General features: G+C 42.5%; 1 protein-coding gene across 5 annotated transcripts in view; it reads right to left on the bottom strand.

The window, feature by feature from the left end:
- Window positions 1-12,832, bottom strand: part of LOC128752425 (melanopsin-A-like) — a 23,388-nt gene extending 10,556 nt beyond the window's left edge. For all 5 annotated transcript variants that reach the window (XR_008413665.1, XR_008413666.1, XM_053853624.1 and 2 more), the window contains exons 1-5: window positions 12,649-12,832; window positions 6,667-6,803; window positions 6,365-6,498; window positions 3,259-3,462; window positions 505-676 (exon numbers count right to left, since the gene is read on the bottom strand). Coding sequence is in view for 3 of the 5 variants with exons in the window: in XM_053853624.1 (XP_053709599.1) it covers window positions 505-676; window positions 3,259-3,462; window positions 6,365-6,498; window positions 6,667-6,803; window positions 12,649-12,771 (770 nt within the window). In the remaining 2 variants the exon portion in view is untranslated. The remainder of the gene's footprint in view (window positions 1-504; window positions 677-3,258; window positions 3,463-6,364; window positions 6,499-6,666; window positions 6,804-12,648) is intronic.

Genomic DNA, 12,832 nt, shown 5'->3' with positions numbered 1-12,832 from the left:
ACAACCTTGTGATCTGGGTCCCGTACAGTGCGTTCATGTTCATGCTTGTTCATGTGGCAAATTATTGACACTGCCGCAGTGTTTTAGCACTACATTGGGAGAAAATCGATCAGAAACCACGCAGAGCATGTCATCAGCGATACATCTTTTTCAGAACCCGTGACAGAGATCAGTGGGTTTCACAGTCAATAATAAGAAATATATATTTCTAGTATTCTTGGAATTTGGAACACATTGATTATAGGGCATTCTCCAATGCTGAGCATTGATTTGTTTTCTTTTAATAGCTGGTTGAACAGATGTAGGGGCATATTTACTGTTTGGATGTCCAAATAAACTAATAATAATAAAGTAGCAAAATAGCCTGTTTGCTAGTACTTGTACCAAGTAGCATGGTTGGGGAGGAGAAAATGCTTAATAATATGTTTGAAACTCACTGAGTTGCACGTTTATGGCACAAATTCTGCTACGTCACGCACATGTACGACAAAGTTATTTGTTTACCGTGTGGTGTTTCGGATGGCTCTGAAGATGCAACAGTAGCAGAATATGATGATGGCCAGAGGAATGAAGAAAACAAAGATGAAGAGCAACATGGTGTAAGAGCGCACAGACGGTGTGAAAGTCATGTAGTCCCACGAACACGACGTCATCAACCCCTCAGGAACATACGCACCTGTCAACCAGAAAATGCATGTGAGATGTAAAATACAGTCTTGCACAGTAGAAGGAAGCATTTGACTTATTCTTCATTAGACATGACACAACATTGCATGGCAAGTCTCTCTCAGGCAGGAGGAATATAGACAGTACAGAACAGTATGGCTGTACCAATGCAAAAAGGGATCGGTTTCTGATTCTAAAAATGAGCAAAAATAAAAGTGAAGAGTATAAAATGAAACGTAAACTTCTTGAATTTGCTAAGCCAACGTGGCTCCTGTGAAAAAAAAAAAAAGCAAGGACCACGGTGATATGTGCTGCGCCCTCTAATGGTCTTTGCTATTGGTTTAGGCCTGAATTCCCTCCCAGCATGGCCCTCACAACAAACCCAATGTCAGGAGAGATGCCACAAGAACCCCTTACAAGAGCAGACTGCAGCGCATCATGCGTTCTGCTGAGAAGGTGATCAGTTGCAGCCTGCCACCTTTTCAGGACCTGTATGTCTCCAGGACCCAGAGACGTGCAGGTCGGATCAGAGCCGACTCTTCTCACCCTGGTCATGGACTGTTTGTTCCTCTTCCCGCTGGCAGGAGGCTGTGGTCGATCCAGACCAGAACCTCCCGTCACAGGAACAGCTTCCCCTTCCCCTTTTATTTTATTTTTGTCAGCATTTATTCCAAAGCACTTTCCTAGTCGGTGGGATCCCCACTGACCATGGCAATAAGTTTGATTCTGATTCTGATTCTGCTCAACAGGGGATGCTAGACAGGTTCTCCAAGACCGAATCAGCCACAGAGCCAGCAGCCATATCTCCGCGGCATGTCTGCACACAGAGGTGAAGGCGCATGACCTGGACATGACAAATATTCTCCATGGAAACTCAAAATGCTTTTTCCTTTTAAAGAAGGTCAATATTACCATGTCATGGAAACTCTGGTGAACAGTGCAGCTGAAGAAGTGATAGCTCGCGAGGAATGCACTCTCAAACCCTGCGGGGCCTTAGTTCTGGCGGCTCCGTAAGCCTCAATGATAGCCGCACAAATCCCACCAGCAAGATGTTGTGCTGTCACTGCTGGCTGAGTCTCCCACACACTGTTGCATGCAAAGAGTCAATCCAACCAACAAGTACACTGCATACAATCCTCACACTGTAAAAAGCCAAAGCTTGCGCTGGACATAGGTGAGGTGGATGATAAAATGTTTTCAAAGGAATAACTCCACACCTGAAGATGGCAGAACCACTTCAGGTATAAAAGATTACTGTAAGTCGGAGAGCAAGTCCATGTCACATGACCGTTTGTTTTCCACAAGTAGCTCATTTATATGGGATTGCCATATTTAAATTGGTGCATGGAAAGGGAGGGGTCAGGTACCGCAATATCTGCGCTCAGGTCCACGTTGTTTCTTTGTAACTCTTTGTAAGGGAGCGGTTGTTCGAGAGTGGAGGACATGCTGTGCGACACAGGACTAAGAAAAACAAGTCAGAGAGCACAGACCTCCACCAAGTTGCTCATTTAATGCGAAGATTTTCCACACAATGTTATTGCCTTATGTTTATATTATCCAGACAGGCGTTGAATCGTGAACTAGCTTCCATTGCAAGATCTGGGGATCACGTCTCCGCACCATAGAGATCAGCGGGTGAGATATTTTGCAAACAGACGGACAGATAAATGACGGTGATTACCTTATTTTTGGACTCCATAGTAGAAGTCACACCAGACAGAAACGCATCATTAAGAACAAACATGACATCGCACTGGACTATAAGTCGCATTTTTTGTGGAAATGTATTTATGAAGCAACACCACAACTGTCCTCCTGCAAAGTCATTTTGTGTTCATCGCTGCCACCGTGACATGAAATGGATCAGAGCCAATCTAGAAACGAGAGGCAAGGAAGCGAAGGGAGAATCTTTGACCACAGTTAAAATGCTAGCATTTTATCATGCCATGTAAAGGATGTTTCTCTGTGGATTGTTTTCCCCATTTAAACACAGAACCACAATAATTGTGTCAATTTCTATATACGTGTTTAGTTTTCACGTAATGTATATACTGTATCACATTCATTCCTTGGTCATGTTGATCAGTGTGAAATAACGTTTAAGGACATGTGAAATTATATATTTTAATCTATGAAGTCACACCTGAGAAGCTGTGGCAGAACAACTTAACTTAGACTTACAGTCCAGAAAATACGGTGCACAACCTCCTTGGCAGAGGGACTATTTACGTAGTTTGTAGCCAACCTGTCGAAGTTGGGTACTAGGTCAGATCTACGACAGCAGTTCTGAAACTGTATGGAGAGATCCCCTTTGAGGTTACAAATAAGAGTCAACCCTAAAAAAAAAAAAAAAAAAGGAGAAAAAGAAAAACAATTCCGTCACTTTTTTTATCTGATATAATATGTCTGCTAATGAAATAGAAATGTGTGTCTAACGTTAGAATTTCCAAGAGGAGTTTGACACAGTGACACAAATGAAAACACTTCGAGGGAAAGTTCAAGACAGAGTTCAGCAAACTAAAATTCCCTGAGAGGAATCTCGCTGATCAACAGTGACTGGATTTCCAGCTCTGGGAGTCCTGTTTTACTCACTCCAGCCGAAGAACGGCGGCAGGCTCCAGCCCATCGAGTAGACCCAAGCTGCAGCCACTATGCTTAAGGCTTTCTTCCGAGACATGGCCCCCAGAGAGGCCAGTGGCCTGGTTATGACCACGTAGCGATCCACTGCAATCACCGTCAGCGTCATCATGCTGCAGATACCAAACAGAGCTCCACAGAAGGCGTAAACTTCACAACCTGGAGGGAAAGGAGAACGAAAAGGTCACAATCTTCTGCAGAATTCCTGCAGTTACTGTGTGTTAGTTCAGGAATTTGGATAAATCGGAGGCTTTTACTGCGTTTTGTCAGGGGATCAACTGTTATATCAAACACATTGTCCCGTCCAACATCTGCTCTGCACATGTTATATAGTTCATTCAAAGTGGACTGTAAAAAGCAGTAGACCAAGCCTTGGTCAGGCTTCAACAGGGATGCACCAGGTGCTCATTCTGTGCGGGATAGTCAGGCACTGGATGGAGATGAGGGGAAGACATTGTTTTTGAAGGTCGCTTCTATTTGATGTGGTTATGCTGGCTTCCTCAGCTCTCACTGGGTCAGTCTTATCAATGTCTGAATGGTAGGGACGAAGAGAAGCCCAGTGTTTTGGAGCCTACATGCGAGGGAACAATGGGACGTGAGAATCATCCAAGAAATGGAGGGAAAAAGGGCCTGTGCATTGTTGCCATTAAAAACAGCTGAGCTTTCAACGTTTTAAAGCTATGCTTCAAGCATTTGGTGGTCATCACTCACCATGAATTCACCGTGGAGTTCATTTTTGGAGACTTGGAGGAGAATCGTTCAGTTAGCTCTCGGCTACATGCTAGCTTGGCCAGCTTTTCACCGCAATTTCCAGGTTGTGCAGTGTGACTAAGATAAATTGCGACTAAGCTGTTCACATGCATTTTAATAGTCCGAACCTTCGGTTTTCCCCTGTATGACCGGAGCAGGAGCATGGTTCGCATTGCCAGCAGTAAATCAGACCTGTTCCCGGTGCATGTTGGTCTCCGCCAGGGCTGCCCTTTGTCACCGGTTCTGTTCATCACTTTTATGGACAGAATTTCTAGGCGTAGCCAGGGGTCGGAGGGGATCCGGTTCGGGAACCACAGAATTTCATCTCTGCTATTTGCGGACGATGTTGTTCTGCTGGCCTCATCGGACCGGGACCTTCAGCATGCGCTGGGGCGGTTTGCAGCTGAGTGTGAAGCGGCCGGGATGAGGATCAGCACCTCCAAGTCTGAGCCCATGGTTCTCGACCGGAATAAGGTGGTTTGCTCTCTCTAGGTCGGTGGAGAGTTCTTGCCCCAAGTGGTGGAGTTTAAGTATCTCGGGGGAGGAGACCCCGGGGAAGACCCAGGACTCGCTGGAGAGATGATGTCTCCGGTCTGGCCTGGGAACGCCTCGGGATCACCCAGGAGGAGCTGGAGGAGGTTTGCGCGGACCGGGGAGTTTGGGCTTCCCTGCTCCGAATGCTGCCTCCGCGACCCGACCCCGGATAAGCAGTAGAAGAAGGTGACGGTGAAGGTGAACTTTCGGTTTTCTGAGCCGTCCTGTAACCATGCTCAATGACACCAACTTCCATGTTGCTGACATGCTAACGAATACGTACAACAATGAATACGTGAGAGAACTGAATCGCTTTGAAGCACAGAAACGGCAACACACCTGAAGTGACAAGTGAACAAATCCTGCTGAAACATATCTCCCGACTGTACTTAAGCCTCAGCGGTCACAGCTGGATGGAGTTTTAATATTTGGTGTGATATGTGCCCCTTGACCTCGGCACATGGGGACGCTTGTTTGAGTCAGCACTATTGACTCCACACAAGACGACACGCTGAAGTTAATCGAGTCTTCCAGGGTTGATTATTTGCTTTGGATATCCATCATGAATGAATATTCTACACACGCACGCATGCGCCCGTGCACACTCACGCAGCGGCAAGAAGTCAATCATCAATTTATTGGTCATTGCCCTGCAGGCTTTCCATGCATAATGACCTCCAACTTGTCATGCATGGTATAATCATGGCGACAAATTGTGTTGGAAGCGTGTGTTTTCACAGTACATTTTATTCCAAGGCCTGGCAGTTTTCCCCCCTCCAACCAGTCCTATGTTCATTGCCAAAGACACCACCCCGAACTAGAGAAGAACTAGCCGGAGCATCGGGTCAGAATACATACCACAGGTGGCCATACTTTCACTGCAACAATAAATAAAAACAATGTTTCTACCTCTTTGCGCCAAAGCAGTGTGTACTATCGTAGGTTTAAGGCTTAGATTTAGGGTGGCCTATTGCGTAAGGGATAGAAGGGTGGAGTTACATCGCAGTACCCCACAAAAGCAAATCCTTATTTTATTTTCTTGCCATGTTTTCAGGTGCTTTGTTCTAGTTGTGAGGTTGTTGGTGGTAAAGAGAGAAAACATATTGCCACGACAAGTGGCTTGCTTCCGATCCGACAGTCACGGCTGTCTTCACCAAGGTCAGGACAAATGCTGGAGGAAAACACCGGGCTCCGACTATCATTGTTTGATCAGTGGAGTGTGGGGCTTCTTTTAGCAACGCTCTGTCTTTGTTCCCCATGAAACTGCTGCATAATGTTCCACGCTGCCCGCGTATAAAGCATGTTTCATGTTGCCGGCTTGTTTGTGCAGGAGCCAATTCAGATGAGTTATGCTGCCAAAACACACTGAGAAAAATGGATACAATCACTGATTATCAAATATATTGTTTTCTATATAGATTTTTTCTTTTTAATGTAAGCATTTTTCATGATTTTTGTTTTGTTTTGTTTTTTAGTGGCGACAGTAAAACAAGACTGTGCTTCATGCCAGCAATATATATATCCTCGTCACATCAGACCAGTAAAATACATTCTAAAACATTCTAATTTTAATTAAAGAGCTCAATACACAGTGAGTAAGCCATGTGTATTTTTGGCATTTTGCAGCACTGTGTGTTTCCAGCTTATATTCAGGTGTTCAGCATTTATTTATTATATATATATTTATTATTTTATTTTATATATATATGTAAAGGAGGTGATGCTATTCCTCATCATGACTTTGAAATATGAAAACCAATGTATGAACATGTTTCACCTTTCTTTCCAAAGATCCAGCGTTTGTGCATGCTGTTGATGAAGAACGTGGGTGTCTGGGTCAGACACATGAAGAAATCCGTGATTGCCAGGTTAATGATAAACATGTTGGAAGGTGTCCTTAAGCTCCTGCTTCTGTAGACACATAAACCCACACATTGTCATGTTGAAGTTCTAAATATATTCATAAACTCTCTGTGCTTGTGAAGGTGATATTTGAATGGAGCAAAATCTGTAAGAACAATTACACACACATATACACAGAAAGTGGCCACCCAGTCAATCGGGCAAACAAACACTTGCCTGCAGAAAGCGTAGATGACCAGAAAGTTCCCAATAATGCCCGTGATACCGACGGCCAGGATTACAACGCCGATAGTGTAGTGAGCATGATCGGGAACGTCAACTGTGGGGAATGGGTGGTTCGGAATCATAGAACCCTGAGAACATAGAGCAGAGTAGGAAAGGCAGAGTGAGAGAAAGTCATGGATCATAACCCTGGAAAACATCAAGTATTGATCCACATCGTTGAAGAGGGAAGGGTAACTCATTTGTTATTGTTTATTTGATGTTTTTGTTGATCAGTTTTATCACAGGTATCCCATTTAATTATGTTTTTTTTAACTGTAGAAAAAAGAAAAAGAAAAGCACCATCCTCAGTTTTGTTGATGTACTTTAATAGGAAATATATTTTTATCATATGTTTATCATGATGCTTAAATTATTAATAGACATATAGACATGCTTTCACATTCACCGTACTTAATATACAAACTGTCAAAAAGTCCATCTGTCTGAGAGACCACCAGTTAAGTATATTTATGTATATGTGTATGGATATCATTCAACAAGAGATCAACCCGGAAATGCGGGTGGAGTAAAGATATTAGTCTCAGTGTTCATACCCTCATTGTCATGGCACTGATGGATTTACATCTGCCAATAAAGCCAGTGTTGTCAGTGGTGAATCGTTTTTCGTTTCGTTTTCTCATTTGAGAGCCTTTCAACTGTTGCACTACCTAAGAGCTCTCAGGGCCACTTGAGAATTCATTTCTGTATCTGCAGCTCTGCCAAGCATTAACACTCTGCTTTGGTCTCTTGCTGTGTTTTTAAAACAGAAACACAAGTGCCTCGCCAATGCTTTGAAGAGAATTTCCTCAGGATATTGTCAGAGAAACTTGACAGTAGTTTAAAGAATAAGGACCAACCATCCTGGAAGAAGCCAAGAAACAAACAGTCAAAGCTCCAGCATCAACCTCTCTCTGTTGTCTTGTGTATTTCTTACACAACTCATTCCTCCTAAGAGTTGAGAAGAAACCCTGGGCTGTGGTGGTAACCTTTCCCACCGAAAACCTCCAAAGTAAACCAACCAGGTTAACTACTGTATAATGTATGTATAGTACCAGATTGGTTCAGCTGGCTCAACAACTATGCAAAACTATGCGAAACGAAAAGTAAAATATCTCTATTGTCACATACAGATCGAGACACAGTTGGCATTCATCCAAGTGGGAAAGTTGTGAATTTATTGAATGAAAAAGTTGAATTTGAGTGGCTAAAAGGCCAGTTCAGCAAACCTTGGACAGATAAAAGGAGCCACCTCAGTAGGTTTGTGGCTGTGTAACGGTATTGTGTGTCTATTGCAGAGGTGGGCAGTTAAATTTCCTAAAGGGCCACATTATAAACTGTGACTGTTGCGAGGGGCCATCATGCCAAAAGAAAGGCGACAATGACTGCATGAAACATGAGGGAAAAAAAATCTGACGTAACAAGGACTAAATTAACCGGCTTCAATGGAATACTAAGAGGTGGATATTAAGTGTAAATATGGCACTAAAAGCTATAAAAACATTTGTACATGCATCTTATTGGAATAGAAACCATAATAAAAGTATTGACCAAACATCGAAGGTATATTTTAAATATATTTTGATTGATTAATTGATTTTCTTTCAATTAATTTTGAGGAAAATACTAAAATGACAAACAAAAGAAGAAACAAAAATGAAGTAATAAATGTGTTTAAGCAGTACAGGCTCAAACGGAAAGAGGATACAAAAATGACCACTTAGCAGTCATATAGTTTTAGTCTGACCTCACGAGAGCCGCACTTTGCCCAGGTCTGGTCTATCGTGATCGTGAGTTTTAGATTGTCTTAAGACAGTGAAGATGACCCCGGACCTCTAGATATCTCCAGATACAGACACTCTCTTATCAAATGAATTATCGCACCAACTACGGACGCACCAACTACGGACATTCCTCCTACATAAGCAGATGCTACAGTTCTGCAGTCCAACACTGAGTACGGTTACTTGATATCACAAAGCTTGGCAGGTGTCATGGTCTGTGCTGCTATTGAAAGTTTTCACAAAAGCTCCATCAAAAAAATTAATTAATAAAAAAAAAAAAAAAAATATATATATATATATATATATATATATATATATATATATATATATCGAGAACCGAGTGGCAGAATCTGGGACAGAGCGTTACTTGGTTTATGACTTTGTCACAGCCAAACTGCACAGAAGCGCACATTCAGAGCTGGACATGCACCGGGCACCTCTTCACCCGACCCACTGTATATACATATATATTCAATACAGGATCAGTAGCAGCACACTTCCATGCTGATTGATCAGTGTAAAAGTGCAAGCCTCAAATTTGGCTTAAATCCCAAAATTGTTGCTTAGGTTTTCTCACACAGAAGGGAACAAACATTAAAGCTGGTGACAAGATGAAAAACAGTCATTTGCTTCTCTAATTACATTTTATGTGCAAATACCAAAGAACAAAAAAAGACTTCTTTTGTGAACCAGGTCTGTCTTTTCGCTGTTCAAAGAGAAAACACATGCTGCCTTCCACATCTGTTTCCGATGCACTTTTCTGCAAAGTCACAGTTAAAGGACGACGTTTTAGAGCGAGAATGATGGAGTGATGACATAAGTAAACATGTGAAAAGGTCAGTGGATGTGAAACCTGAGAGCATTGAGGATGGTATGCAGATGTGGTGTGTGAGAATGTGTGAGGAATGTAAACACATTTCGATCAAGTCGGGCAATGTCACCACCGGAGGTCGCTCCTCCCAGGATCTCCTTCTCCTCATCCAGGCCTGTGCTAGGCTGAACCTCACCTTCATGCCAATCCTTCTCCTCCACGCCAACTCTAGCCAATGGATGCAGCTCATACGAAAAAACACACCACTGTGTCTAAATCACAAAGAAGAACAGGTCTCATTTCAGGGAAGAAAAAAGTTATATAAATGTAAATAGCGTAACAGAATTTATGACCAAGGACTTGTGGGAGGCGACGGCGCAAACCGCGAGAAGAAAAACCACAAGCGCTCTGAGAATAAGTGCGACAAACTCACCCAAAATAAGTGGAGTCACACAGTTCTTGGGTAGAGGTTGGTTGTGAATTGTCCATAAGTTAATGGATGAAATAGCTATGCAGTTTTAGCTCCTCTCGAGTGGTGAGTCAGAGCGCAGGAGGAGGCAGGTGACTCAACGGCTGATTGTGGAGATTTCTAAAGCTGCTACTTGTTATTGGCTTCAACAGACCTAGAGATGGGTGCACAATGACCTGACATGACTTGGGAAGACAATCCATGAAAGAGAAGATGAAAAAAATGTTTTCTTTTTTTAATACTTTGTATCAACGAATAGATAAAAACGGAGGAACCCAAGAAATGTTTCATACATGCAGCAAATCTCTATCACAACAATGAGCTTTTTAAGTGCACCAGGAAAATGTAGAAACACTTCGGTGTGAAAACAGCACAATGAAAAAGATTGCTCTTGGGTGCATGCACTGCAAATGTGTGTTATTCCGACAAGCAATAATTCAATAAGCAACGGGGTGTCACTTAACCTCAGAATATGAGCAGACAGATGGTCCAAACAGTACGTCCGCTCTTCCTTGTGTGACAAGATTTGCTGGCTAGGCTTCAAACATGTCACAGTTCTGGCGTGGAAGCACAATTGTAAATGCCCTGATAATGTGAGAGTGGCGCCCTCTCAGTGTGAACCCTGTTTCTCTCATTGATAGTTGGACATGATGATAGGTTGAGGTGGAGAGGGCTTGCAGTGGCAGCTATTGATGCAAAACACAGAGAAGAAGGTGTCAAAGAACTGGAGAGCCCCAGAGCTAACAAGTGTGCTGCCACTTCTGTTTTTCAATCGTGGCTATTGGCCAGAGTCCTTGATAAGATGACTGTTGTGACTTCAGAGGAGAGCTTTATCTTCGAATCAACACTCAGTTTTGTTGAATTTCATTGACCAGCTCATCAACAGGCCCAGCTTTCACTCAACCTGCAGCACTGTCTACAGGCATTTACTGTATACACAATTAATTTTATGCCATCTGTGGTTATGTTTAAGGCATTATGGCCCTGAGCAAGCAACCAACACACATCCCATGAAAGTGCAGGTTCTCTCTGCTGTTGACTCATCTTCAACACAGTGGTAGGAAAGGGTAGCAGAGAAGCATTTTTTTCTGCAAACTGTGAGTGGTGCTAAATGAAAACCAGAGCAGAGATGTGGAACCTCAGAAGAAGCTTCCCCTCCGGCCACTTCAGGATCAGTTTTCACGATACAAGGAACAAACCACGACCGAGTCCAACTCAAGCGCTCGCATTGACTCTGGATGACGGCAAATTCACAGTGTCAGTCAAGCTGAATTTTCATTTGAATAAATAGAAACTCCAACATTTGTAATTAAAACAAAATAATTGATGACCTCACCTTTATATTACCAAAAAAAGGTTTGCCCTTTTTTGCCATGAAAATTCTTTGCTGTCGTCAGTTCAGGATAACTTCTAGATGAAATCATTGACACCGTGAAAGGTGAGGGTTTTAATACAGATGATGTGTAAAGAATTGCAACCAAGGTGAATCACCCATGTGGGCTGTTGCTACGTACTCCTGCCCAGTCACCAAGCTCCATTTTTACACGTACTGAATGCCATTTCTCACACGCTACTCAGTGGTTTGTGTCGGCAGAAAGACAGAACACACCTACATAAATGAACGTATGTGTGTAATGGTTTGCAACACAGCACAGCACCATGGACAGCACTATACCTGTACAGATGAAAGGTGTGTGAATTGCGAAAATAACTTCAAAGAGTCAGAAACAGAAGCCTTCCAGTGTTTTACTCTAGATTTTGCTCAAGTATACGTCATCCTCTTCCTCTTTCAGTGAATTCCTATAGTTGGCATAGCTCCAATGATACATATTCACTTTTTTAATGCCGTAATTTATCATTCAAGAAGAGAAGTAAACCTATCAGACATTTTGTAATATCTTCGGGTTCGGTTTTACTGGCTCTTATTCGAAGTAGACGGAGACTCGTGGATGTTACTTGTTAGTGCCACAACGTAGTACCTTATGTATGCAACCACGCAATTATACAACATCGTAATAATAACATATTCAACAAATACACACAGCAATAGCCCTGACTAAAAATGGGAAATCTTATAAATCCAATAATATATATTATGTTAATAATATAATAGATATTTTCATAGCAGCTGGAATGAGATCTCAAATTAAAAATAAATATAAAAAAATAAAATAAATCACAATGGAAATTTTTTTTTTATATATAGTAGTTTTATATATATACATAAGACATTAACACACGCACACCCCCATGTATATATATATATATATATATATATATATATATATAAAAATATATGTATATATATAAATAGTTTTATATATATACATAAGACATTAACACACGCACACCCCCATGTGTATATATATATATATATATATATATATATATATATATATATATATACATGGGGGTGTGCGTGTGTTAATGTCTTATGTATATATATAAAACTTTTTAACCAGTCAGATTTACTGTCTTTAAGTGTCGTCAAAAATAATGACAAAAATTCCGATTTGCAAAGCATAAATGGCAGATGCATCGCAAAGCGCGGTTCAGAGCAACAGCTGGATCATTAAAGTCCGAATACTGGCGGAATGTTATGAGGAGGCAGCAGATGAAGCGGCAGGAATAACGAGCGTGCGGGTTTTTTGGACTCCACATTGCGCATTTGCGCAGCGGCGGCAGTCAGAGGGACAGATGTTTGCAGGCTTCATTCAGCTGGACGGGAGTGACAGAGATGCGCTGGATTCCATTCACTCTCCCGAAATTCTCATGAATGCCGCTCGCTCGCGGGGATGAGGAGTGAGACGGAGCACAGCGGCGCGTGCGTGCACGAGTGCCGCTCCATCATGGAATTAATTTCGGACACTTACGGCGGTGGAGACCGGGGACAAATCCATGACCCGGTGCGGGCTGAAGGAGCTGATGTTCCAGGGAGCCCGGGTGCTCGGGTCCGCCGTGTGGAAGCTTGGTCCAATCAGCAGCCTCGAATCCATTCAGTCCACAAGCAGTGAGTAGCTGCTTAGTTCACGGAGCTGGTCATGATCAGCAGCCAGA

This window comes from Synchiropus splendidus, chromosome 1 (assembly GCF_027744825.2).
Source record: "Synchiropus splendidus isolate RoL2022-P1 chromosome 1, RoL_Sspl_1.0, whole genome shotgun sequence".
Lineage (NCBI taxonomy): Eukaryota > Metazoa > Chordata > Actinopteri > Syngnathiformes > Callionymidae > Synchiropus > Synchiropus splendidus.
This window is presented reverse-complemented; position numbering and strand designations above follow the sequence as displayed.